The 27,866-nt window shown below is 43.9% G+C and overlaps 1 protein-coding gene across 2 annotated transcripts; it reads right to left on the minus strand.

Annotated features, from left to right (window-relative positions):
* Positions 1–4,217: 4,217 nt before the first annotated feature.
* Positions 4,218–27,853, minus strand: Wdr76 (WD repeat domain 76). Of its 2 annotated transcripts, XM_048331882.1 has the most exons (13): positions 27,820–27,853; positions 25,561–25,935; positions 21,127–21,219; positions 19,865–19,920; positions 17,982–18,105; positions 15,726–15,824; positions 15,580–15,623; positions 14,077–14,230; positions 9,148–9,306; positions 6,999–7,213; positions 6,543–6,695; positions 6,015–6,068; positions 4,218–4,639 (listed from the first exon to the last, which is right to left on the minus strand). In XM_048331882.1, the coding sequence occupies exons 2-13, from the start codon at positions 25,852–25,854 to the stop codon at positions 4,387–4,389; spliced, it is 1,698 nt and encodes a 565-aa protein (XP_048187839.1). In that variant the 5' UTR covers positions 25,855–25,935; positions 27,820–27,853; the 3' UTR covers positions 4,218–4,386. The 2 variants fall into 2 exon arrangements, with proteins under 2 accessions (XP_048187839.1, XP_048187841.1); XM_048331884.1 differs by lacking the exons at positions 21,127–21,219; positions 25,561–25,935; positions 27,820–27,853 and having other exon boundaries at positions 15,726–15,826; positions 17,974–18,105; positions 19,865–19,887.
* Between the last annotated feature and the right edge of the window lie 13 nt (positions 27,854–27,866).

A 27,866-nucleotide genomic window follows, 5' to 3' on the forward strand; every position in this document is an offset into this window, starting at 1 on the left:
GAACACTCAACCGTGGCAATCCTAAACACACAGGCGTGCCCACCCGATCATTTCCATACCAGCAACGACTTGGGCAGAATAAGAAAATGTAATTATCAAGTGACAAGACAACGGAGGGAGGTCCTAATAAAGATTAGGGGTCACTTCAAACCAACTAGCCACTGCCACTTGCCATCTACCCAGCAAAGGCTTCATTTAGCACAGACTCAAGGGAAAAGTAGACCAGAGATGGAAAGGCTGTCAGGAGACCGGCTGGTGTTAGCCCGGATTTCTACTGTCTTATGCAACATAGCAGATTACCTTCTAGTGTAGTGCTCCTACCTCAGTCTGTAGAATACGGTGTCTCTATGCAGTGCGTTGACAGCCTGGCCTCGGACCTTGCGTATCCACGCTAGAGAGGGGCCATTTCCCATTGCCTGGTGTGTTACACGTGTCTAGATTTCTAACAGTACAAGTAGTCCATACCATTCTCAACAGCGAGACAGAAACTTCCAGGTTATTTTTTTCCCAGAGCTTATTCCAGAAAATAGGATAGAAAAATTTCCATCCATTTGCTTTTCAAATAGTGCTAGAATAACAAACTTCCTTTGTTGTTAACTAGTCTTTTTTAAAAAATCTCCCCATCATTAAAAATTGTTCACGTTTTTAATGCTTTTTCTTTTTGTCTGTGTTCTATGTCTCTCGTTTCCTCTTGAAATTAGTTTTATCTTGCTGTAGAAAAAGCAATGGTTTGCCAAGTGGCGTCTAGCAGAGGAAATAACTGATTGGAAAACAGCATACTGCATTGTTGAGCAGTGAATGGTAAACTACCTACAAATGTGAATTTCTTAGTTTCATTTAAAAATATATAGTTGTTAACCTTTGTGTGCCAAAAACTCTTAAGTTACATTTTCCTTCAAAGCAATGTACTTTTTTCTACATATGCAGTATGTAGTTAGCATAAAATCATTGGTGCCATGAAGATTATTTTTAAACTTAAATAAATATTTAAATACCATGGAAGAGTGAGCTGAATTTTTTAACCCTAGAGCCTATCTCGGTGCATCAAAAGTTATCAACACATAGATAAAAGGATACCGGGTACGGTTTATACAGCTGAGTCCTGTGCACTATGGAATCTAGCGATGGGGCAACTTTTGCTTACATACACCTTTATAATTATCTCAACTCCAAAATACATACTGTTAGAAACTGAGAAACTATTGCTTGTCTCTTTCCACCTCAAATGAGAACTAGGAAGTCCTATAACAAAAAGCTGGATGACTCCAAGAATATAACTGCAGTGTTATCCAAAGCTTAAGAGCTTAGGTATTCCAAAGGGAAGGAGACATAATGCCCAACTACAGCAGTCGCACAGCCCTAAGCCAGTCTCCCGAGTCCCTTTCGCTACAGATTACAGTTTAAGACAGTCCTAAAGGAGGCCGTTTTCCATTAAGTGCTATTTCCATTAAGTACTATTGTATAAAGCTTATCACCAAGAAAAAACGTCCCTAAGTAGGTCTTCCTTCCTGTACTGCCTGCAGAAGATACAACTCTATCAAGTCAAATTGGATATAAATAGCATAGTATGGGAAGCTATAACAGCAAAAGAAAACACAAAGTGAGAAACATCAGGAATTTGCTCATGTTTAATACAGAAGCCAAGCAATTATTTCCCCAGTATTCAAAGTTTCATTGGCAGTGCTAATTTGATCAAGAATAGTTTTTCACCATCTTAAAAAGAACAATTCCCATGCTCACGCCCGAAATCCTAGCTTCTCAGGAGGCCGAGATCTAAGGATCATGGTTCGAAGCCAGCCCAGACCAGGTAAGCCCTCGAGACTCTCATCTCCAATTACCAAAAAGCCAGAAATGGAGCTGTGGCTAACGTGGTAGAATGCCAGCCCAGAACACAAAAGTTCAGGGACAGCACCAGGGCTTGAGTTCAATCCCCAGGACCAGCACACACACAAAAAAAACAACTCCTGGGCTGGGGATATAGCCTAGTGTCAAGAGCGCTTGCCTTGTATACATGAAGCCCTGGGTTCGATTCCCCAGCACCACATATTCAGAAAATGGCCAGAAGTGGCACTGTGACTCAAGTGGCAGAGTGCTAGCCTTGAGCAAAAAGAAGCCAGGGACAGTGCTCAGGCCCTGAGTCCAAGGCCCAGGACTGGCAAAAAAAAACAAAAAAAAAAAAACTCCTATCGACTGAGCTCTGTGGAACCTGTAAAGCCAACTGGGGAAGGGAAAGCAGACAAAGCTTCCCTTTACTGTTTCCTGGACAGTTAAAATGTAATTCAACCCCTCTTAGCTTTCCTTCCTATTTCATAAACTAATGTTTACTTCATAATTTATCTCCCCCAAAACCTCATTTCCTTATTAAACAATCGTTAAAATTAGTTTTTAAAAGCCTTAAAAGAGATCTGTAACTACAAAGAAAAATACTTTTAGGAAAAATCTGCCCAAATCAGGCGCCGGTGGCTTAGAGCTATAATCCCAGCTACTCAGGAGGCTGAGACCTGAGGACCACAGTTCGAAGCCAGCCCAGGCAGCAAAGTCCATTGAAACTCTTCAATTAAACACCAGAAAGCAGGAAGTGGCACTGTGGCTCAAAGTGGTAGAGCTCTAGCCTTGAGCAAAAAAGCTCAGGGACAGAGTCCAGGCCCTGAGTTCAAGCCCCATGACCAACAAAAAGGAATAAAAAACTGCTCAAGGAAAATTAACCACTTTATTATTGTGACACACAATTATAAAAAGATAGTCTATATAATTCAGACATACTGCCTAAACTATATAAGAATGATGCAAGAAAGCTGAAACGTGTTATACAATAGTAGCAATCTGATTTAGCAACTCCCAACAACAGATACATTATGAAAAGAAAACCAATTCCTAAAGAAGTATCATGCGCAAAGCTCATGTGGTAGAGAACCTGTGTGGCAAGCCGGGGCGGGGGGAGGGGACCCCAAACCTCTGTAGCACCAAAAAAAAAAAAGAAAGAAAGAAAACTAAAAAGTTGCAGTATTTTACATATTCCAAGAATATGAGTAGGAATGAAAGCCACTGGATTTCCTACGGTAAGTTTAAAGACAGAACAGATCGGTGTTTAGAGGAGTCAGGAGGGCGTCAGCTTTCAGCTCTAATTTAAAAGCACACTGTGTTCACCAGAATACATAAATATATACCTGCATGTACACAGGAAACTGCTACAGAATTCTATTTATTGAAATTATGCCTTCTGGGGGCTGGGGATATGGCCTAGTGGCAAGAGTGCTTGCCTCGTATACATGAGGCCCTGGGTTCGATTCCCCAGCACCACATATACAGAAAATGGCCAGAAGTGGCGCTGTGGCTCAAGTGGCAGAGTGCTAGCCTTGAGCAAGAAGAAGCCAGGGACAGTGCTCAGGCCCTGAGTCCAAGGCCCAGGACTGGCCAAAAAAAAAAAAAAAAGAAAGAAAGAAATTATGCCTTCTGGGTTTTATTCTAACTTAAAACACTAATTCTGACTGTTAAATGGATTTCACTTGGAGAGCTACAAGCCCGGTCTGCTGAACACTGGGCTCAGGGTAATCTTCTATGAGGATATTTGATCAGGCCCCAGATGAACCTATGGCTTAAGGCCCTGGCTGTATCTCATGAGCCAACCAGTGGGGGAAGAAAGGAAGGCTCCATAGAGAACCGCAGGCCCTGCCACTAGTGAACGAAGCTTTCGGGATTTTATCTAATAGTTAAGAGTGGAAGAACAAATCAGTTAAATAAAATAAAAACACGTGTTTCAGCAGGAGAGAGCGGCACGAGCCTCCTATCCCCATGTGGGAGGCAGGCAAGGCAGGAGGACTACAAGTCAGAGGTCAGCCTGGGCTACAGAGAGAGAACTTGTCTCGGCCAAAAAGCATGAGATTTTACAGCTGGAGACACAGGTCAGTAGTACTGACCCAGCAACAGGTGCAACAGGTCTTGGGTTCAATCCCCAGCTCACACAAAGAAAAAGCCTAACTTCTAAAATCACTGAGTTAGATAACCTTCCAGGATCCATTTTAGTGTGCTCATCTAGAAATATCCACTCCAAACTATACAATAAACCACAAATCTATGTATCACGGCCACAAATACTGATTATTCAAAGCTTTGAAATCTGCCAATTAGAATTTCTCAACATCCTGCCCAGTTAAAAGTGCTGAAGACATCTTAGCTGCTGCTCAAATTCTCTCCTCTTTCTGTAGAAACTCGGGCTGGTCTCGATAACTACAGTATACTCTGCTCTTAGCCCTTAATAAAGCAATTTTCTGTTTGCTAAGTATAACATCATACAAAGTAAACACACTGCCACAGGAATCACTACATTCTTCCTAGACAGAGACCAAATTGGGCAAATAGGTGTATCTACTCCCAGGAACAGCTTTCCTAATCCATAAACACATGTATCTTCCCACTGGAGTTCCCTCCAGCCAGAATGTACCGAGTCGGGTGCGTGGCATTGATGGAGCACACAGAGGCCAGGCTTTCTCCAAGGAAGGAATGCACCATCTTTCCCGTCTCATGGAAGACGTTGACCTGCCGAGGGTGGGCCATGCTGCCAATCACGAAGCAGTCTTCTTGTTTAGGGTCCCACCTGGCTTGGAGCCTTGCCAGCCATCGTCCAGAGATAGTGTTGTGGCTAGTGGGAAGGAAAATAAGAGGAACAAGAAACCTATCAGTTTTTCAAGGTGTTCAATAATTCAATTACTGGATAGAAGGTAAAGTGCTTAAAAACAAATACGTAAGTACTCCTACAGATGGTAAAGTGCTTAAATTGCTAACACACAGGAATACCTACATGTTAATGAAAACCTCATGAGTTGCCCCATCTTCCCAAGACTAAACTCGGGGATAAATAATGTCTTCCTCCTCTGGACTCTTCAGTTCTGAGCAATGGTTTGGGCTCAGAGGATGATCACTCGGTGTCTATCAGAACGGCCCCTTATTATTCACTATTCCTTGCTCTATGGTCAAGGAGGATTTTTGTGGGAAAACTTGATCTCTGCGAGCACATTAAAGAGAGGAAGCCAAAAATAATCTATGATCTAGCTCCTTTCTTGCTTTAACAAAGACCCACTACTTCCCATTTGTATTCCTCTACTGAGCCTAAAACCATTTTATTTTCTATATAAACTTTAAAAACACATTTAGAACTCAAAGAAAAATCCTAAGAGAAACTAGATAACATTCAGAAGCCAATGAAAACGAAAACAACATTTAGAAACTCATGGGATACAGTGTAAGAAAAAGAACTACCAGAAAAGTGGACAACTAAGGTTTGAAGCCAGCCCAGGCAGGAAAATCCACTAGACTCCAGGATACATTGTATGACAGAGCCTCAGTTATGTATACATATTCCAAAACATGCTATACATGATACATACAATTTTTATCTGTCAATGAAGTAAATAATTTGTAAATATTAGAAATAGATAATTTGGAACATAAAGCCTGAGGAAAGAAATCAAGTGGGAAACTTCTAAAAATGTAGCCTCTCAAAACTATAGAATTCACGAAGCAACAATCACCCCATCCACAACTTCATAAATTACTGAAAAGGCTGTACTTAGGGGTATAGCATGAAGTTCGATGTAAAACACACACACACGTGAAGTAGCAGATCCAAAAGGATGATCAAAAAAATAAAGTCAATAGGAAGGCAGCAACATCTCCCCTCCCAGAATAAACAAACACAAGGTAAGCACGTTATCCGAAGAGAGCTGCATCAGCAAGTTACGCCCTTCAATAAGGCAAGTACCTCAGGTCAGGATAAAGTCTCGGACCTTAACTAAAATTAACTTGCACCTGCAGAGAACAGCTAAGCACCATGCCAAGACGTTAAACCTCTTCATAGATACATAGGCCCTGGAACCAAGAGCTCTCCCTGATAGGAGCTAAAATAGCTCCTGTTTCAAGTTACACAATGTAACACAAGCATCAGGCCTGTCTAACACGCAACTTCAAAGAACACCATTGCTGCTCTGCGCGGCCCAGCGTCGGGAATGGAAGCCTACCTGATGGTGGTGAGGAGAGGACTCTGGGAGGAGACGCAGCTGCTGTCAAACACTCTGAAAAACAAACACCAGGGAGAGACACGTGGTTGTCTGGGTTTTGAAATTTTTGTGAAATAACAGGGTGCTTCAGATACTCATTGATTCATGGCAGAAAGTATCCAGTGTCTTTAAAATAGGCATCCACACATCCTAATCCTAGCTGATACATTTAACCAAAGGTACAAGAAGTTATAAATTTAATGTCTTGTGCTTTAGTCTTATTTTTAAAACTTTCTCAGGCTGGGGACGTGGCTCAAGTGGTTCACCATCTGCCCAGCAAGTGCCAAAAAGTTTAATAAATATGATTTCTCCGGGGCTGGGAATGTGGCTTGGTGGTAGGTCACAGTCTTGGGGGATCCCAATATGGCAACAAAATCAAACAGTGATTAAGGGGGAACCACACTAAACAAAACTTTTGGCTTAGTGAAACAATTACTGCACACACTAATCTGAGATTCCTTAAAAATGTATTTCTGCCTCTCAGTTTACCTCAGCTTACAGTCGAGACCTGTGGTTACCACTCTGTTACCGGTAACAGGTGAGAAATAGGCAGAAGTGATGCTCTTGGTGTGTCCAGTCAAAGAAAGCAAAGCCTGGCTTCTCCTGGAATTCAGGCACCTGGCATCATAAATGTGAATGTCCCTGTAACAAGAAGAGTAGTTAGCCATGCTGCCATGGAAACTCTCCAATTACCCACCAGGAAACCGGAAGCAGAACTACGGCGCAAAGTGGTAAAGTACTAGCCTTGAGCAAAAAGCTCAGGGACAGTGCCCAGGCCCAGAGTACAAGCCCCACCACAGACAGACAGACAGACAGACACATACACAAAACCACCTCCATATGTGGAATGCAAATCATCTGACCTTTGTCAATGTCTCAATGTCTGACACTCAAACTAAACTTTGACATGACAAGGACTAACTCATAATTTTCAGGAGAAAATACCTCAATCCCGCAGTAATGAAATACTTTCGGTGCACTGGGTGGACATGAATAGTTCTTATTTGTTCCATGGAAGAATTAAGTTTCTTGTCAGGCATTGCCGGTGTCCGTCTATCTACTAGTGATATGTGTCCATTCCAGTGTCCTACTAACAAAGTAGAAGCATCATCCGTCAGGAAGTCAAAGGAGGAAAGGCCACTTCTTTCATTTCTATACACCTAGGGAGATAAGTAGTAAATCAGCTTAGAAAACACTCTTTAGCACAAAGCCCTTAGTTCAAGCCCCAGTAGATACACACACACACACACACACACACACACACACACGCACATGCACACAAAATCCCATCCACAATGAGAAAAAGGATAAAAACCTACACCTAGCTATTCCAAATTTCACAAAGATTAAAATCACTACATAAGGGGCTGGGAATATGGCCTAGTGGCAAGAGTGCTTACCTCGTATACATGAAGCCCTGGGTTCGATTCCTCAGCACCACATATATAGAAAACGGCCAGAAGTGGCGCTGTGGCTCAAGTGGTAGAGTGCTAGCCTTGAGCAAAGAGAAGCCAGGGACAGTGCTCAGGCCCTGAGTCCAAGGCCCAGGACTGGCAAAAAATATATAAATAAATAAAATAAAATCACTACATTAAAAAAAAATTTCAGCAAGCAGAGGAATGAATGTAGCTTAGGGGTAGAGTGCTTGTCTAGCATGCATAAAGCCCTGGGTGTGATTCCAAGTACCACATAAACAAAAAAAGCTGGAAGTGGCGCTTTGGCTCCAGTGATGGAGCAATAGCCTTGAGCAGAGAGAGGCTCAGGACAGAACCCAGCCCTGAGTAGAAGCCCCAGGACCAGCAAAAAAAAAAAAAAAAGAAAGAAACAGCAGAGCACTGATGGCTCATACCTGTGATCCTAGCTACTAACGAGGCTAAAATCTGAGGCTCACAGTTCAAAACTAGCGCAGACAGGAAAATCTGAGACTCTTTATCTCCAATTAACTACCGAAAAGCCAGAAATCGAGCTGGGTTCAAAGTAGTAGAGTGCTAGTCCTGGGTGCAAAAGCTAAGAGACAATACCCAGACCCAGAGTTCAAGCCCCAGGGCACCAAAAATAAGCTTTAAGCAAAAATAGTAAGAGCTGAGGGCTGGGAACGTGGCTTAGTGGTAGAGTGCTTGCCTAGCATGCACAAAGCCCTGGGTCCGATTCCTCAGTACCACATACACAGAAAAAGCCAGAAGTGGCGCTGTGGCTCAAGTGGTAGAGTGCTAGCCTTGAGCAAAAGAAGCTCAGGAACAGAAGCCCAGGCCCTGAGTTCAAGCTCGAGAACTGCCCACCACCCCCCCCCCCCCGAAAAAAAAACCACAAGTGACTGAGCTTAGTACCAGTAGCTCACACCTATAGCCCTAGCTACACAGGAGGCTGACATATGAGGATCAAAGTTCAAAACCAGTCCATGTAGAAAAGACCATGAGAGTCTTTATCTCATATTAACTATCAAAAAGGCAGAAACTGAGCTGGGCTAAAACTAGTATAGCATTAGCCCTGAGCACAAGGGCACCAGGGGCTCACACCTATAGCCCTAGCTACTCAGGAGGCTGAGACATGAAGATCAACGTTCAAAGCCAAACCGGGCAGAAAAGTCCATGAGTCTTATCTCCAATTAACCACCAAAAAAGTCAAATGAGGCGCGGTGGCTCCAGCGGTCAAACACTAGCCTTCCGCACAAAAGCTCAGGGACAGCACCCAAACGCTGAGTTCAAGCTTTAGAACTGGCACAAAAGATTAAAAAAAATAAAAGAGTAACCGGGCGTGATGACACAGACCTATAATCCCAGCTACGCAGTAAGATCACCAGTTCAAAGCTAGCCTGAGCATAGTGAGGCCAAGTCTAAATAAGTAACTACTTGCATTAACTCATTTAATGCTTATGACAACTTACAAAGCAAATACAATGAATTATCCCACGGTACAAATGAGAAAACAGAAGCATAAACAGCTTGAGTTAGTCAGGGTCACACAGCCAATAAATAGATGGTGTGCCACTTGGACTTCGTTCCTAGCCCCTACCACTTCACTCGAACTGATAGAATTTCACAGAATCCAGAATACCATGTAATATCAGTACGTACACAAATACATTAACATTTACCTCTTCGAAAACAGCACTGGAAAAATCCCCACACCGCAAGGTGCCGTCGTAGCTCAGAGACAGGATGTGCGCTGGGTTGGCGGGTGAGAAGTACAAGCAGCTAACGTGCCGACTGTGGGGATAAAAACGGAACATCCCCCCTTCTTCTCCTTGCTGGGTCTGGAACAGTCAGGGTGGAGGAAAAGGCAACACTAGTGAGTAACGATTACATGACTGCTAGTAAGACTTAGTCAAGTGGCTGGGGATATGGCCTAGTGGCAAGAGCGCTTGCCTCGCATACATGAAGCCCTGGGTTCAATTCCTTGGCACCACATACACAGAAAATGGCTAGAAGTGGCGCTGTGGCTCAAGTGGCAGAGTGCTGGCCTTGAGCAAAAAGAAGCCAGGGACAGTGCTCAGGCCCTGAGTCCAAGCCCCAGGACTGGCAAAAAAGACTTAGTCAACTCTGGATTACTGTAACCCAGCTTTCCTGAGATACTGACATTACATTATTTTGTTCTTATTTCTGGTCAAAGAACACCAAGTGACATTAATTCACATGTCTAGGACGTGACTGGTGGAAGACGGGGTAGGTAGGAGGGCGGGAGGAATCACAGAAACATGGATGGACTGGCTCAGATCAAGATAACACTGACTCACACCTGTAATGCGGCTGAGATCTGAAGATCGCTGTTCAAAGCCAGGGTGGGCAGGAAAAGTCCTTGAGACTCTTACCTGTAATTAACCACCAGAAAACCGGAAGTAGCACTGTGGTTCAAAGTGGTAGAGCACTAGCCTTGAGCAACAAAAAAAGCTCAGGGACAGTGCCCAGACTCTGAGTTCGAGGCCCACCACCAGCAAAAAAAAAAAAATAGATACACTGTACACGTAAAATATTCCATTAGGGCTGGGAATATAGCCTCGTGGCAAGAGTGCTTGCCTCATAAAATAGTCAATTATAGCCAGGCTCCAGTGGCTTACGCCTGTAATCCTAGCTACTCAGGAGGCTGAGATTTGAGGGTAAGGGTTCAAAGCCAGCCTAGGCAGGAAAGGATGTAAGACTTCTTCTCTCCATTAAACTTCTCAGAAAAAGTCAGAAGTTGATACTATGGCTCACATGGTAGAGTGTTAACCTTGAGCAAAAGATGCTCAGGGACAGTGCCCAAACCCTGAGTTCAAGCCCCAAGACCAGCAAAAAAGAAAAATATTCAATTGTAACCCTCTTGTACACCACTTAAAGAAAATAATCAACATGATACAGAAGGGTTTATCCTTGCCTTGACATTGTAGCTGGACACCGGGGACTCAAGTCTGTAATCCTGGCTACTCAGGAGGCTGAGGTCTGAGGACTGACTTTGAAAGCTAACAGAGGCAGGAAGGAACATCCCCAACTCAACTCTTACATCCAACTCACCTCCAAGAAGCCAGAAGTGGAGCTGGGATCCAAGTGGTAGAGCAGTAGAAAAAAAGCTAAAGGATAGCACCCAGGTGCTTAGTTCAAACCCCAGTACCGGGGGGCGGTGGGGGGGGGTGCCGCGGGAAATGTGCCCCTCATCCTTCACAATGGTAGTAATGATGAAAGGGGTAAAACCACGAATGAGCTTTTCTAGCCAGGCCTGGTGGTACTCACCTATAGTCAGTATTCAGGAAGCTAAGGCAAGAGGGTTTTAAGTTCAAAGACAGCCTGGGCTACATAACAAGATCGTATATAGTCTCTCCCTGACAAGATCCTAACTCTTGGCTTGAACCTGGTACCAGATGATTGATTTGGCTCGTTGGCTGGTACTCTACCCATCGAGCCATACCTCCAATCCCAAGAAAAAAAATGTCAGCTCTTGGACTTGAACTCAGGGTCTGGTGCCACCCTTGAGCTTTTCTGCTCAAGCAATATAACTCTACTTCCCGTGATGGATAATTGGAAATGAGAGTCTCACAGACTTTCCTACCAGGGCTGGCTTTGAACTGCAATCCTCACATCTCAGCCTCCTGAGTAACCACCAGCACCGCCCGAGAAAATTAATTTGATCCAGCTTGGAAACTGTGTCTTAGTATTAGAGCCGCTATTTAATATTTAAACTGGGAGCGTTACAAACAGCAAATATTTATTTCCCAGTTCTGAGACAAGGCCACCCAAGATGAAGGTGCTAGCTAACTCGGCAACTAGTGTGGGACCACTCCGATTTGTAGCTGGTGCTAGATGGAGCCTTCTATCTGAGCTCTCACGTGGGAAAGGAGAAAGCTCTCTAACCACCTCTAAAAGCACCGCACCTCCTCATACCACAGGTCAGGAATTCATCCTACGAACCCCACAAAGGACTCGACGTCCAGATCGTGGCACAGGATATTTAAACATAATTTTAACACCAACGACTTTATATGGTCTTTCTCACTTATACATTTAAAATCTGGTAGTTAATTTATGCCCAGATGACTAATGATATTCTAGCTAAAAATGCTAAACCTCTATAAAGCAAATTTAAATTCCTGCAGAACTCAAAAATTTAGGGGCTGGGAATGTGGCTTAGTGGTAGAGTGCTTGCCTAACATGCATGAAGCCCTAGGTTCGATTCCTCTGTACCACATAAACAGAAAAAGCTGGAAGTGGAGCTGTGGTTCAAGCAGTAGAGCACCAGCCTTGAGCACAGAGAGGCTCAGGAATAGAGCCCAGGCCCTGAGTTCAAGCCCCAGGACTGGCCAAAAAAAAAAAAGAAAGAAAGAAAGACAGGAAATAAGTCAAAATTTTAATACCAGCCAGGCTCCGGTAGCTCACACCTGTAACCCTAGCTATTCAGGAGGCTGAGATTTGAGGATAATGGTTCGAAACCAGCCCAGACAGTAAAGTCCATGAGACTTTAATCTCCAATTAACTACCAAAAACCTGGAAATAGAGCTGTGGTTAAAGTGTTAAAGTACTAGAACAAATACAAATAGTACTTGAACAAATAAACAGTTCAGGAACAGTACCCAGACCCTGAGTTCAAGCGCCAGGATTGGCACCAAAAATAAATAAATAAATAACTGGGCCATCATGCAGAACAAAACTACGAGTTTCAAGCAACACTGAAAATAAATGTCTCTAGGCTATTCACAGCCATGTTCACTACAGCACTATTCACAATAGCCAAGCTATCGATACAGCCAAAAAATACCCTACAACCCATGAAAGGATCAAGAAAACGTGGTATATATCTCACACAAAATATTAGGCAGCCATAAAACCATGTCATTTGCAAGGAAACAGATGAATTTAGAAATGTCCTCTCTCATATATAGGCTGGTGGGCCCAAAACACAAACATATGTAAACACGCTGAATGTGTTTGTGTGTGTGCATTCTCAGCTGTGAGGTAGCATGGCAAAATCACTTCAGCAGACAGTGTAACAAAAGGAACACGAGGAAGTTGAAACACGTCTGGACTGAGGTGCAAGCAGTAGTGGGAGGGGGAAAGACGGCAAATAATTACGTACACATAATGATGAAACTGGATGAGACGTGGTTTGGGGAAGGGTGAGAACAAAGGGAGAAGGATGGACCGGGCGACTCTGTTTAAGAAGCACTGTAGCTGCTGTGCTCTGGGGGCTCATGCCTGTAATCCTAGCTATTCAAGGAGGCTAACAGCTGAGGATCACTGTTCGAAACCAGCCCAGGCAGGAAAATCCGTGTGACTCATCTCCAATTAAGCACCAAAAAAAGCCAGAAATGGAGCTGTGGCTCAAGTGATAGAACACTAGCCTTGAACACAAAAGTTCAGGCAGGGACAGTACCCAGGCCCTGGGTTCAAGTCCCAGGACCAACACACCAATACACACCAACACTCATACCACATACATACACACACACGCACGCACGCACTTGTATCAGTGAGGCCACTGGTGGCTCTCAACTATAACCGCAACTATTCAAAAGGCTGAGGTCTGGGCTGGGGATATAGCCTAGTGGCAAGAGTGCCTGCCTCAGATACACGAGGCCCTAGGTTCGATTCCCCAGCACCACATATACAGAAAACGGCCAGAAGCGGTGCTGTGGCTCAAGTGGCGGAGTGCTAGCCTTGAGCGGGAAGAAGCCAGGGACAGTGCTCAGGCCCTGAGTCCAAGGCCCAGGACTGGCCAAAAAAAAAAAGGCTGAGGTCTGAGAATCACTTAGCAAAGAAAATAAGATCAAGTTTCAAAGCCAGTATGAGCAGAGAAATCCAAGAGACTTATACCTCCAATTAACCAGCAAAAAGCCAGAACTGAAGAAACAGCTCAAATAGTAGAATGCCAGCCTTGAGTGAAAAAGTAGAGTTCTGAGTTCCAGCCTCAGTAGCAGCACACACACAAAAAGCACTGCACACTGTTCCCATGAATGGGCATGTTAAAATGTAACATCCTTACACGACTAATTGATGCTTTTGGGGGGAAAAGGCTTATAATTTTTTTGTTATTGGTGGTAGTCATGGGGCTTGAACTCAGGGCCTGGGTACTGTGCTTGAGCTTTTTTGCTCAAGGTGAGCGCTCTACCACTTGAACCACAGCTCCACTTCTGGTTTTCTGGTGGTTAACTGAAAATTAGAGTCTCACAGACTTAACTGCCCGAGGTTGGCTTTGAACCACGATCCTCAGATCTCAGCTAAGATTACAGGTGTGAGCCACCAGTACCCAGCTTAATTATAATTTTTTTTTCTGGGTTCTGGGGCTTGAACTCAGCCTGAGCACTGTCCCTGAGCTCCTTTTGCTCAAAGCTAATGCTCTACTACTTGAGCCACAGCGCAGCTTCTGGCATTTTCTGTGATTAATTGGAGATAAGAGTCTCAAGGACTTTTCTGCCTGGGCCGGCTTTGAACCATGATCCTCAGATCTCAGCCTCCTGAGTACACAGGATGACAGACGTGAGCCACTGGCGCCTGGCTATAAAATTTTTGCAATTTTTTTTTTCCAAGCAAACTTTTAGTGTCTTCAGAATATAACTTACCAAATCCCACAGTCCAATCTGTCCAGTTTTGGCCCCAGCCGCTACCAAAATTCTCGTTTCTGATGGGTGCACAGCCACAGATGTTATCAACCCATCAACAAGTTTACAAACTGTATCTTCTTTAATGACCATGCCCTTTAAATTGGCTTTGTAGCTGTAACAATAAAGTTCAATTATCTAAGTAAAAAGCAACTCAATTGTCAAAAATCAGTAAAATGTAACTCAAAAAAGAAAAATCAAATTTAGTAAATGAAAACACTCAACTTCCTAATAAAAGAAATCAAATTCAACTGTGATGCACTAGTTTTCTATTATAAAATCACCTCGGATAATTTTGGCAGCATCAAAAACTAGAAGACTAGCTGATCAAGGAGGCCAAGCCCCACAATCAACAATAAATAAATAAAACCAGCAAAACGCGAGGCACCGTGAACCCACACCTGAAATCTTAGCTACTCAGGAGACTGAGATCTGAAGGACTGTGCTTTGAAGCCAGCCTGACCAGAAGAGTCTGAAAGATTCCTTAACCAGCAAAAAGCAGAGCCGAAAGCCTGGCTCAAGTGGTAAAGTGCCAACTGTGCACAAGCAAGCAAAGCTAACCTGAGTCTTCTGAGTTCAAGTCCTAATACTGGCAAAGATAAACAAACAAGTAAATACAAAATAACCAACAAAGAGCCAGGCTGAAGGCATAGCTCAAAGGGTATAACACCAAACAAGCAAGCAAAGCTGAGTGAGAATGAGGCCCTTAGCTCAAGCCCAGTACTCGCAAAAAAGAAATCCCTGTCCTTATAAAACTTGCATCCTAGTGCTGTTATATATGGCCCCACCTGAAAGAAACTACACAAAAAGTCCTAGTACCACTAAAAAATGAGGGGGTGGGGGAATGTTTTGAGGAGAACAGGATAGACGGGAGGCATATTCAAGCAGTAGAACACCCGCAAGTGTAAAGGTACAAAGTTCACGTACAGCACACCTAAATACCATCAAAAGAAAAGTGTGGGGCTGGGAATATGACCTAGTGGTAAAGTACTCGCCTAGTATACATGAAGCCCTGGGTTCGGTTCCTCACACCACATATATAGAGAAAAGCCGGAAGTGGCGCTGTGGCTCAAGTGGCAGAGTGCTAGCGTTGAGCAAAAAGAAGCCAGGGACAGTGCTCAAGCCCTGAGTCCAAGGCCCAGTCCAAGACTGGCAATAAATAAATAAACAAATAAAAACCTAAGCAAGAAATCTTTGAAAAAAAGAAAGAAAGAAAGGAAGAAAGAGAAAGAAAAGTGTGATGGTAGAAATATTAAGGATAATTTTTTTTGCTAGGCTTTCAAACTTTTCTATTATGACCAAAACTAGAGTACTGACGCAGGTGGTAGGTACCAGCCAGGAGTGAAAAGCCCAGGATTCACATCCCAGGACGGGCTCATACACAAAAATGCTACTTTAGTATGTAGTTTTTATAACTCAAATGTTTCTAAAACTATAAAATAAAAACAACGAATTCGAACTTACCTTTTAATGCTAGATAAGCCCTTCTGATAGCTCTTACTACATGTCTAAAACAAGAGGAGAGACCAAAAATGGCAAGTTAACAAACATAGTTGGAAATTTCCTTAATAGAGGGTTCTAAAATCAGTAAGGCATCCCCAAGGACATACCTTGCTCATTGATGCCCAGGTCTGCAGGAATCCTTTAAATAGTTGATTGTCATCTTCATTTTCAGGAATCATGTCTAAAGGTCCAGGAGGTAACAAAGCCTATAATCAAAAATAAAGTTTGCTGTCACCTTCGAGAAAATAAACTTAAAATGGATAAAGGTATATGTTTTTTAATACTTTACTTTCAACACTAACAGCAGTGGTTGGAACACTGTAAGTACTAAGAAATAATTGTTCAAGCTGGGTGTCAGTGGCCTGCACCTGTATTCCTAGCTACTCAGTAGGTTGAGAACTGGGGACAGCAGTTTCAAAGGCAGCCTGGGTAGAAAAGTCCATGAGACTCTTATCTCCAATTAACTACCAAAAAGCCAAAATGGAGCTGTGGCTCAAAGAGCACTAACCTTGAGCACAAAAGCTTAGGGGCAGTGCCCAGGCCCTGAGTTCAAGCCCCATGACCAGGACAAAATAATAATTGTTTAATAAATGGAAGTCAACAACAACAACAAAAAATAGCAGACACTGTTAAGATCCAAAGGAAGTTGGCATACCCTACCTGGTTATTGTATATGGTTTTGGTACACTGGATATCGTATATATGCTTACCTGAACTAGGGAAGGGAAAGAAAAATGAAGGCGTAACAACAAATATGACAAGAAATGTACTCACTACCTTATTATGCAACTGTACCCCCTTTGTACAACACCTTGTCACTAAAATTTAATTAAAAAAAATATCCAAAGGAAGAGGAGCACTCACTCCAGTGCTGCTGTTGAACATGTGCATTGGGTCAGCGCTTACGGCAAAGAAGATGGGAGTTCCTCCAAAAATTAAGAAATGTAACCTTTTCTTACAGTACTGGGATTTGGATTCAGGGTCTCGCATTTGCAAGATGCTTGCTACCACGTGAGCCGCTCTGCCTTCTTAGACCAGTGGGTTACCAGAGCTTGAAAGGGGCATGTAGAGGAAGTGAGATAGAGGAGTCATTTCTGAAGTTCAGTAGCACAGAAGGAAGATTATGGCTGGTGACAATTACCTACTTCAAAGGAACAAGCGAAGCACCAGTGACTCACACCTGTAATCCTACCTGTAAGCTACTAAGGGGGCTGAGAGCTCCAAGTCTGTGAGACTATCTCCAACGAACCACCAGAAGTAGAGCAAATAGTAGAGTGCTAGAATTGAGAGTAAAAAAGCTTCAGGATAGCACCCAGGTCCTGAGTTCAAGCCCCAATGTGGTCAAAAAAGCAGAACAAAAGGAAACCATTGGGAACTGGAGACACAGCTCATGTGGTAGAGCACCAGCCATGGGCATCAAGGCAAGCAAGAACATGAGACCCTGAGTGCAAGCCCACAGAAATGGCGCCAGAAAAATCACCAAACCCAAAACAACGTAACTGCACAAGCTACTATCTATGCTGCCACCCAAAGTCCCTCGATTAGCGACTAATAACTAAGGCACTAGCCTAATTAGTGCTATCTTCTAATTTATAATTGAGCACTTTTAGGGACACTGTATTAAAAACCAGGCATGTGGGCAATAATAGTGGCTCACATCTGTAATCCTAGCTACTCAGGAGGGTAGATCTGAGGCAACAAAGTCCCCATGAGATTATCTCCAATTAACTACTCAAAAACCGGAAGTGGTGCTGTGGCTCAAGTGGTAGAGCACTAGCCTTGAGCACAAAAAGAGGTTCACACCTCGTCAAAAAAATTTGTGTTCAATTAATAAATTTAAAAAATTTTAAAGAGATTCACAACCAACAACAACAAAAAAAGAACAACATTTAGTCTCATTTCAAGTACTTCAAACTTTTCAATATTGTTAGCATATTGATTTGTGTTTTCCCTCACATCGTTTTTTGTTGTTGTTGTTTTGCCAGTCCTGGGGCTGGCCACCAGCTCAGAGCCTGAGCACTGTCCCTGAGCTTCTTTTGCTCAAGGCTAGCACTCTCCTGCTACAGCCTCAGCGCCACTTCTAGCTTTTTCTGTTTATGTGGTGCTGAGGAACCAAACCCAGGGCTTCATACATACTAGACAAGCACTCTACCACTAAGCCACATTGGGGCTTGGACTCAGGGCCTGAGCACTGTCCCTGGCTTCTTTTTGCTCAAGGCTAGCACTCTGCCACTTGAGCCACAGCGCCACTTCTGGCCTTTTCTATATATGTGGTGCTGGGGAATTGAACCCAGGCCTTCATGTATAGGAGGCAAGCACTCTTGCCACTAGGCCATATTCCCAGCCCTCCCAACCCTTCTTACATCTTCTTCTTCTACCATTGGCTGTACTGGAGGTGCTGGTAATGACATTTCTGAAGGTTCTACTTTTAGCAATCGCATTGACCTTCTACATCCAATTTCATCTTCTTTCTTCTTAGGTTTTTTTCTAAAGGAATGGGGAGGAAAAAAAATCATACTATAAGCATAGAATGGTGAAATATATTTAGTGGTAGCTTTTAGGAGATAAGTTCTAGGAAGAAGTGCTATAGATATATATATATCCCATGTTCCATAGGCATTTACATATATGGCCACACTGATTTTGATCAAAAGTCTGAAAAAACCCTAAACCAAAATGTTCACTATGAAGAGGTAAGGGATGTTAAGCCAATTACAGCATATTATCAAATGGAATGACATTCAGTCATAACAAATGAAACATGGGCTGGGTGCCAGTGGCTCTCACATCTGTAATCCCGGCTTCTTGGGAGGCTGGTTCAAAACCAACCAGGCAGGAAAGAGGAAGAAGAGGAGGAACCATGAAAGAGCACTTGAGTGCAGAGAGTGGAGTCATTGGAAGGACAAAACAAAGAGTATTAACAGCGGAGAGAGGCCTGTAGGATGGCTCGGCCTGTAATCCTAGCTACTCGGCAGGATGAGATCTAACCAAGGCAGGACAGTCCATGAGACTCTTATCTTCAATTCACCACCAAAAACCCAGAAATGGAGCTGAGCATGTAGTCGTAGAGCCTTGAACAAGCTCAGGGACAGTGCCCAGGCCCTGAGTTCAAGCCCCAGGACCAGCACTAAAAAAAAAAAAAGAATAGTAATTTCTACACAAAAGTAAAAAGAATTTAGTGGAAATAAAGACATTTTCCCACTAGCAATAACAAATACAATACATACCATTTTGCTATGAAGATTATATTTGTTCCACATTCTTTTTTTTCCCAGTCCTGGGCCCTGAACACAGGGCCTGAGCACTGTCCCTGGCTTCTCTTTACTCAAGGCCATATTCCCAGCCCTCCACATTCTTTTTCTCTAAATATTATGTAGTTGTACAAAGGGGTTTCATTCAGTTCCACAGTTCAGATTGACAAGTACAACGCATCTTGATCAATGTCACCCCTTCTACTGTTCCCCCCTTCTTTCCCAGTTTCATGCCAACCATCATGCCTTCAAGTTACACGCAGTATATATTGACTGCACTTGCTCACGCTTCCTCCCTCCCTTCCTATGCCCCTCTCAGCGCCCTCCTCTCCTCCACATTCTTTTTTTTTTTTTTTTTTGGGCCAGTCCTGGGCCTTGGACTCAGGGCCTGAGCACTGTCCCTGGCTTCTTTTTGCTCAAGGCTAGCACTCTGCCACTTGAGCCACAGCGCCGCTTCTGGCCGTTTTCTGTATATGTGGTGCTGGGGAATCGAACCTAGGGCCTCGTGTATCCGAGGCAGGCACTCTTGCCACTAGGCTATATCCCCAGCCCCCTCCACATTCTTTTGATAAAACGAAAAGGGTAAAGTTATTAAAAGGTAGCCTCCAGCCAGGCACTGGTGTCTCACGCCTGTAATCCTAGCTAGCTCACAAGGCTAAGATCTGAGGATCCCCATTCAAAGCCAGCCCAGGCAGGAAAGGCCAGGAGACTTTAATTAGCCACCAGAAAACAGGAATTGGTGCTGTGGCTCAAAGTGGTAGAGCGCTAGCCTTGAGCTGAAGAGCTCAGAGACAGTGCCCAGGACCAGAATTCAAGCCCTATGACCAAGAAAATAATAATAATAAAAGCCTTCCTTCAGAGAGTTTGTAGGAATTTACATTAGTTTCTGATCTGTTACTACAGTTTACTATATCAAACCATTTTCTTAAATTATAGATAGAAAAAAAATTCACCCCCAAGTAACATGCATGATCTAGCCAACATAAATCTCTTACCTCTTGCATTTAGGAGATCTTGTTTTCTTAATCATTTTACGAAGCCTTGCAGCTGTCTGAAAAGCACACAGAACATACACACACATAAAAATGCTACCTTATAACTTCATAGCATTAACTTTTAAAAATATCAATTATCCGTTACTATCCCCAGGTCTATTCAAGAAATAAAAACCCCTAAGACAGGACGCCTGGGCCTGGCACTGGCGGCTCACACCTGTAATTATAGATACTCAGGAGGCTGAGATCGGACGGCTGCTGGTTCAAGCCAGCCACGGCAGCGAAGTCTGTGATTCTCTTTATCTCCAATTAATCACACAAAAAAAAGTTGGAAGTAGTGCCGTGACTCAAATGGTAGAGCACTAGCCTTGAGAAAAAAAGGAACTCGGGGACAGTGCCTAAATCCAGAGTTTGTGCCCCAGGACTGGAAAACAAAACAAAACAAAAAAAGATAGGCCACTTGTCTTAGTAGACATGAGGTAAAATACACTAATAATAATGAAGGCAAGTATAAAACTGTCCATTAAAGTAGCATTCAAGTTGTTAATGAGTCTACGTGATTAAATGTAGTATTTAACCAAATATACTGTTGGGGAATAGCAGCATAGTTCCGAGCTAGAACACTAGCCAAGGCTGGGATATGGCCTAGTGGCAGGAGTGCTTGCTTCGTACACATGAAGCCCTGGGTTCAATACCCCAGCACCACATATACAGAAAACGGCCAGAAGTGGCGCTGTGGCTCAAGTGGCAGAGTGCTAGCCTTGAGCAAAAAGAAGCCAGGGACAGTGCTCAGGCCCTGAGTTCAAATCCCAGGACTGGCCAAAAAAAAAAAGAAAAACAGGGAGAGAGGGAAAGTGGGAGAAAAATGAGGGAGGGGTAACAAGTGTGACAAGAAATATACTCACTACCTTCAGTATGTAACTGTAACTCCTCTGTACATCACTTTGACAATAAAATTTAATTTAAAAAATACAAAAACGAGCTGGAAATGTGGCTTAGCAGTAGACTGCTTGCCTAGCATGCATGCAGCCCTTGGTTCGGTTCCTCAGTACCACATAAGCAGAAAAAGCTAGAAATAGAGCACTGTGGCTCAAGTGGTAGAGTGCTTGAGCAAGAGAAGCTCAGGGACAGTGCCCAAGCCCTGAGTTCAACCCCCAGAACTGGCCAAAAAACAAACAAACAAACAAACCTGGTACTGTATTTCACTGACATAATGGCAAAAGGAATGGCATCTTGGTTTTAATTGTTAATACCAAACAAACCTCAGACAACTGAAGAGAAGCAAAAAAGTTTGCATTTTCTGATATGTTCTTCAATCTCTTCCTCTCATATGCTGACAATCCTGAAAAATCATCCTGTGAAATTACACCAAAAAGATTCTGTTATTATACATAATAAAGAACAAAAGCACTTCAAAAAACACATACTTTACTTCAAACTGTGCCCACACTATTCATTCTATGTTGTTTTTAATCGGTCCTGGGGCTTGAATTCAGGGCCTCGCACTGTCCCTAAACTTTTTTGCTCAAGGCTAGCGCTCTACCACTTTGAACCACAGCACCACTTCTGGTTTTCTGGTGGTTAACTGGATATGAGTCTCACTGACTTTCCTGTCCAGGCTGGTTTTAAACAGAGATCCTTAGATCTCAGCCTCCTGAGCAGCTAGGATTATAGGCTTGAGACACTGGTGGCCAGCTCCCAGGAGCTACAGGACTGGCAAGAATAAATTAAAAAATGAGATAAAAGAAGATTCTAGAAGACTGGGGGGAGGAGAGATGGGGAGGGGGGAGTTCAGAAATGCTGGCTCACACCTGTAATCAATCCTACTCAGCTACTCAGGCAGGTGAGCTTCAAGAAACATAGTTCATGGGCAGCCATATGCAGAAAAATCAAAGTAGACCCAAGCCTATCACCATGCACCAAGATCAACTCAAAATGGATCAAGAACCTCAATATCAGACCTGAATCCTTGAAACTACTTTAGGACAGAATAGGAAAGACGCTAGAACTTATAGGCACAGGAAGGAACTTCCTGAATATAGTCCCAGGGGCACAACAAATAGGGGAAAGACTTGACAAATGGGACTATTACAAATTAAAAAGTTTCTGCACAGCTAAGGACATAGCCACCAAAATAGAAAGTCAGCCAACGATATGGAAAAGGATATTTACCAGCACAGCAACAGACAAAGGCCTTATATCTGTCATCTACAGAGAACTCAAAAAACTAAGCCCCTCCAAGCCCAATAAACCTATTAGGAAATGGGCAAAGGAGCTAAAGAGAGACTTCACAAGAGAAGATATAAAAATGACAAAGAAACACATGAGGAAATGCTCAACATCCCTGCTAGTAAAGGAAATGCAAATAAAAACAACCCTGAGATACCACCTCACCCCAGTTAGAATGGCTTATACTCTGAACTCAGGCAACAACAAATGCTGGAGGGGCTGTGGGGAAAGAGGAACCCTTCTCCATTGTTGGTGGGAGTGCAAATTAGTACAACCACTTTGGAGAACAGTATGGAGCTTTCTCAAAAAGCTCAATATAGATCTACCCTATGACCCAGCCATACCACTCCTAGGCATCTATCCTAAACAGCAAACCCCAAGATATCAAAAAGACATTTGTACTTCCATGTTTATCGCTGCACAATTCACAATAGCCAAAATATGGAAACAACCCAGATGCCCCTCCACAGATGAATGGATCCAAAAAATAGGGTACTTATACACAATGGAATACTACATAGCGATTAGGAATGGTGAAATATTGTTATTCGCAGGGAAATGGTCAAACTCGAACAAATAATGTTGAGCGAGACAAGCCTAGAACACAGAAAACAAAGGGGCATGATCTCCCTGATATATGACTGTTAACAAAGGGAGACAGAGAGACAGTAGAGACCAAGTGTGTGAAACCAAACACTGCTTGTCAAATAGTATTCCCCACAGGATTGGGGCAGCGACCCAACAGTATGTAACTAAAACCAAACAATTACTCAATGTATAAAGGTCAAAAATTGACCTCTCAGGGGAATACAATAGCTCAAAAGCTATGTATGTACGTTCATATGACTGTCGACATATGGTCTAATATCGACATTACATTTAAAGCCCTAGGCGAACTTTCTTGGGCATGGCCACGTTGCTACTGTATATGTTCTTGATACATTGTATATTGTATATATGTCTACCTGACCTAGAGAAGGCATAGGAAAACAGGGCGTAAGATATCACAAGAAATGTACACACTGCCCTACTATGTAACTGTACCCTTTTGCACAACACCTTGTCAAAAAATTTGTGTTCAATTAAATAAATTAAATTTTAAAAAAAAGAAACACAGTTCAAAGCCAGCCTGGGCAGAAAAGTCTATGAGACTCATCTCCAATTTAAACTGGAGTAGTGGCTCTAAGTGGTAGAATGCTAGCCTTGAGGGAAAAGCTCAAGGGCAATATTTAGGTGGAGATCAAGCTCCACTATACACACAAAAAAAATTCAAGGCCAGAGCTCTAGAGAACTCAATTCCAAACTAGAGAAGACAAAAATGTTAGTGATAAAGTATCTAAACAAATACGCTAGGTGTGGTGACCAAAGCTTGTGATCCTTGTTTATAAGAGAGGCTGCCCCCAAGCTAAAGTTCCAGAGCCCAACAGAAAATAATAAAGCAAGAAAAGATTAAGGGTGTGGCTAAGGTGTCAGCAAGCAAAAAGCCCTAAGTCCTACTTACACACACACACACACACACACACACACACACACACACACACACACACAGAGTAAAAAAAGCCTGGGAAGAACAGAAGGGAAGGAAGGAAATGGCAAAAGGGAGGCCAGAGTAAAATAGGTTCATGGGGGGCTTCAGGAATTGCCCACACACACCCCCAAAAAGGGAAATGAAGCCTTTAGAAATCTTCGATTTAGAAAACTGAGATGTGGCTAAAGAAGAGCACCAGCTGTGATCAGAAAAAGCTGAGCAACTCTTAAATAGAACTCTAACAAGCCCTCCAGGTAATTCTGATATGAGCTAAATTTGGAGAACTCTCCTCTCCTTAGGGAGATGAATTACTTAAATGAACAGTTTCTTAGAAGTGATCGTGCAGGCACAGAAAAAGAGGAAGGAAGGGAAGGTGAACCAATGCGCTCATGCTATTCAGTATATATGTGTGGAAAATGAACAGAGAGAAACTGGGGAAAGCAAGGATGGGGGTCACATGTCCCCAAAAAAGAAAGGTACTTGTTAAATGACGAAGCGGAGCTACGGTTCAAAGTGGTAGAGAGCTAGCCCAGAGCAAAAAAGTTCAGGGACAACTCCCAGGCCCTGAGTTCAAGCCTCACAACAGATAAAAAAAAAGGGGGGGGGGGCTGGGAATATGGCCTAGTGGCAAGAGCGCTTGCCTCCTACACATGAAGCTCTAGGTTCGATTCCCCAGCACCACATATATGGAAAACAGCCAGAAGGGGCGCTGTGGCTCAGGTGGCAGAGTGCTAGCCTTGAGCGGGAAGAAGCCAGGGACAGTGCTCAGGCCCTGAGTCCAAGGCCCAGGACTGGCAAAAAAAAAAAAAAAAAAAAGGGAGTGGTGACCAAGCCTAGTTTAAAGGTTCCCAGCTCTGAATAAACATACGTATAGACTTTACTATCTCGGCCCCCAAACAAATCCCAATTCTTATCTCTGAAACAAGCATAAATCAAGTTCCCCTTTTTGTTACAACTTGTCAATTATCAAATCCTTTCCCCAGCCTTGGTTTTCTGCCCCCAAATCCAGCACCTTTATGTCACATGATACAATTTTTATCTTGGCCTGCATAAAACTTGTCCCTTTGAAGGACTACATTCCAATAGGCAATAGAAACCAAAAGTTAAATATCTAATTCCTTACACCAATTCAAACCATTAAGTAAAACTAGTACATTTTTCTATTGTACCTTCTCTACATGGTCATTTATCTCCTTCCTTGAGCTCAGGAAATATTGTTCAGTACATCCATGCAATCAAAGATAGTTTCACTATCCTGACATCAAGAGTCAAATACCATATGTGACACAAGTCAATGGCTTTTAGTAAACCATGAACAAACATGTAAAGATGAGCAATGACACAATACTAGTAAACCCAAAATATATGCAAAAAACTGAGGGAAAAAAAGCAGAGTATGCTGGGAATATGGCCTAGTGGTAGAGTGCTCGCCTTGCATATATGAAGCCCTGGGTTGATTCCTCAGCACCACATATATAGAAAAAGCTAGAAATGGAGCTGTGTCTCAAGTGGCAGAGTGCTATCCTTGAGCAAAAAGAAGCCAGGGACAGTGCTCAGGCCCTGAGTCCAAGCCCCAGGACTGGCAAAAAAAAAAAAAAAAAAAAAAAGTGGCACTGTGACTCTGAATGGTAGAGTGCTACCTCTGAGCAGAAAAAGCCAGGGACATTGCCCAGGCCCTGAGTTCAAGCCCCAGAACTGCCAAAACAAAACAAAACAAACAAAAAAAAAAAACAGCTGGGTAAGGATTTGAAGTCAACCCTCTCCTTGACACATCAAAACCTGGAGCAAAATCAACCCAAGGAATTTATCTGCTAAAATTTAAATAAAATTTCAATGCAATTTGCATTTGATTGTTTGATTGACTCAGGACCTTTTGCATTATCTTTCAGAACTTCAAATTTCAAATTAAGAAAATTAAAACTACCAATAAAACTCTCACCAGGTCTGGTGTATCATCATCATTATCTTCACTGCTTTCCGCATCAACACCGAGAACGGAGTCTTCTGAACTGCTCTTCTGATCCAGCTTGCGACCTTCGCTGTGAAGCCTTGAGGAAGACCTCTTCTGCGTGGACTCAGCCTTGGAACATGTGGTCTTCATCTTTGGGGTTTCCTTCAGTTTCTTCTTCTCACACAGCACTGCGCTATTACATTTCTCTCCTAGTTGAGATGCGGAGCACTTGAATTGCTCCAACTGGCTATTACTGAGTGAAAAGGGCGTCAGATAAACCATAGCTACTTTCCCTAAAATGCTCGTCTGCACTGGTCTCAGAGACTCGGAAGCAACGTCCTCATTTTCTTTAGAGTCATCCACCTATTTGGAATCAGTAAAGGAAAAACAGTGTTAGAATCTCGGGTCCCTATGACTTTCCTCCAGAGTGAGCGAGGCAAACAAACCTAATTCCTAATGCATAATGACAACACAATTCAAATTCACAGCCTGTAGGGGAACTCCACCCCCCACACACACCATGACACATAATTTATTAAGCTGAACGTCATGTCTGATTCTACTGGGAACTCCTGAGTCTGCCTGGACGATAAGATAATAACAATGACCTGCATCTTGACCAGTCGCAGGCTATTCCAGGCTCATCAGCTGGAGTTGGGTTTGTGTCTTGTAAATTTATCATCTTATTTACCTGCTGCTGAGGAATCGAACCCACGCCAGGCAAGCACACCACCACTAAGCCACATCCCGGCCCCTGGAGTTATTTTAAAAGTGGCAATAAGTGGTCGCTAAAGCAAACGCAGGTGACAGGGGGGGAGGGAGAGGGTGACCCTGGGCCCAATGCTACCATTATTTCTAGGATTATGGATACGACGTTTAATCGGCACCCAGGGCCTAACTTCCCCGCCGCGCCCACCCCTGGAAAACCGAGGCCGGGAGCTGGGCTTCGTCCCGGGGGCGTGTGAATGACCTTGGCTGACGTCCTCCCGAAAACTAACGGGAAGGCCCCCGCCGGCCGGCGTCTCCCCTTACCTGGGGACGGGGTCGGGCCTCCGCGCCCGAGCGCCACATCCTGCCGCCGCCTCGCCGCCGGCGGCGTCTTCCCGCCAAGTGAGGCGCGGGAGGGGCGGGGTCTGCGCGGGAGGGGGCGGGCCTGCGCGGGAGGGGCGGGGTCTGCGGGAGGTGGGCGGGGCCTGCGCGATGTGGGCGCGGCCGACGGGGCGAGGCCCGCGCGGTGGGGGGCGTGGTCTGTCGTGGGAGGGCGTGGTCGGCGAGGGGAGGCGGAGCCCGGCTCGCGGCCTCCGCGGGGACCCTGGGCCCGCCGGGCGGTATTATTATTATTATTGGTTTTTTTCCCCTGAACCTGAGACTAATTACGTGGCCCAGGCTGACGAGGGACTGGAGAACCTTTTGCCTCCGCCAAGACAAGCGCTGCGAGCAGAATGAACCATTTCACCAGGTGGCTCTAATGTTGGTGATGCTGAGACCTTACCAAAAAAAAAAAAAAGGAAGAAGAAAGAAAGAAAGGGGCTGGGAATGGGGCTTGGTGGTGGGGTGCTTGCCTAGCAAACATGAGGCCATGGGTTCCATTCCTCAGTACCACATAAGCAAAAGGTAGAGGGCTAACCTTCAGCTCAAAAGCTCAGAGACAGCACCTACATTCTGAGTTTAAGCCCCAGGACCAGCAAACACACACACACACACATCCAAGCAAAATGGAATTCATGTGCTGTGTATAATTCCAGCTGCTCAGGAGGCTGAAGAAAGAGAATAGAATCAGTCCAGGATCTGGGAACCTGCACCTGCCTGGACCACTCATCAAGACATTGTCTAAAAACAAACAAACAGGGCTGGGGATATGGCCTAGTGGTCGAGTGCTTGCCTCGTCTACAGGAAGCCCCTGGGTTCGATTCCCCCAGCACCACATATACAGAAAGCGGCCAGAAGTGGCGCTGTGGCTCAGGTGGCAGAGTGCTAGCCTTGAGCAAAAAGAAGCCAGGGACAGTGCTCAGGCCCTGAGTTCACGGCCTAGGACTGGCAATAAATAAATAAATAAATAAAAGAGTTCTATAGCCCTATTCTAGAAGTTCTTAAAAGACTTCCTATGTAACAGTGAAGCTTCTGGAGGGCACGGAACGTGAACACCGTGCACACGTCTTTCAGGGCCCTAAACACGGTACGTACGGGCACTAAACAATCAGAAAATCACTCCACCGCGCCTCCCCGGCTGCAAAAACCCAGACCCACCGGGGAAACTTCTGCGGATCCGGTAAGCAATCCACACCTCCCCGCCC

The sequence above is a fragment of the Perognathus longimembris genome, chromosome 23 (assembly GCF_023159225.1).
Source record: "Perognathus longimembris pacificus isolate PPM17 chromosome 23, ASM2315922v1, whole genome shotgun sequence".
Classification (NCBI taxonomy): Eukaryota; Metazoa; Chordata; class Mammalia; order Rodentia; family Heteromyidae; genus Perognathus; species Perognathus longimembris.

Bases quoted from the DNA above. Each gene is read 5' to 3' on its own strand.
- Wdr76 (XM_048331882.1), bottom strand. From the start codon at position 25,854: ATGGTTTATCTGACGCCCTTTTCACTCAGTAATAGCCAGTTGGAGCAA. The intron at 14,231-15,579 runs GTAAGTTCGAAT...TTATTGTTACAG, and splicing joins GGCTTATCTAGCATTAAAAG to CTACAAAGCCAATTTAAAGG. The intron at 6,069-6,542 runs GTAAACTGAGAG...TTTGTTTTTCAG, and splicing joins GGTCTCGACTGTAAGCTGAG to AGTGTTTGACAGCAGCTGCG.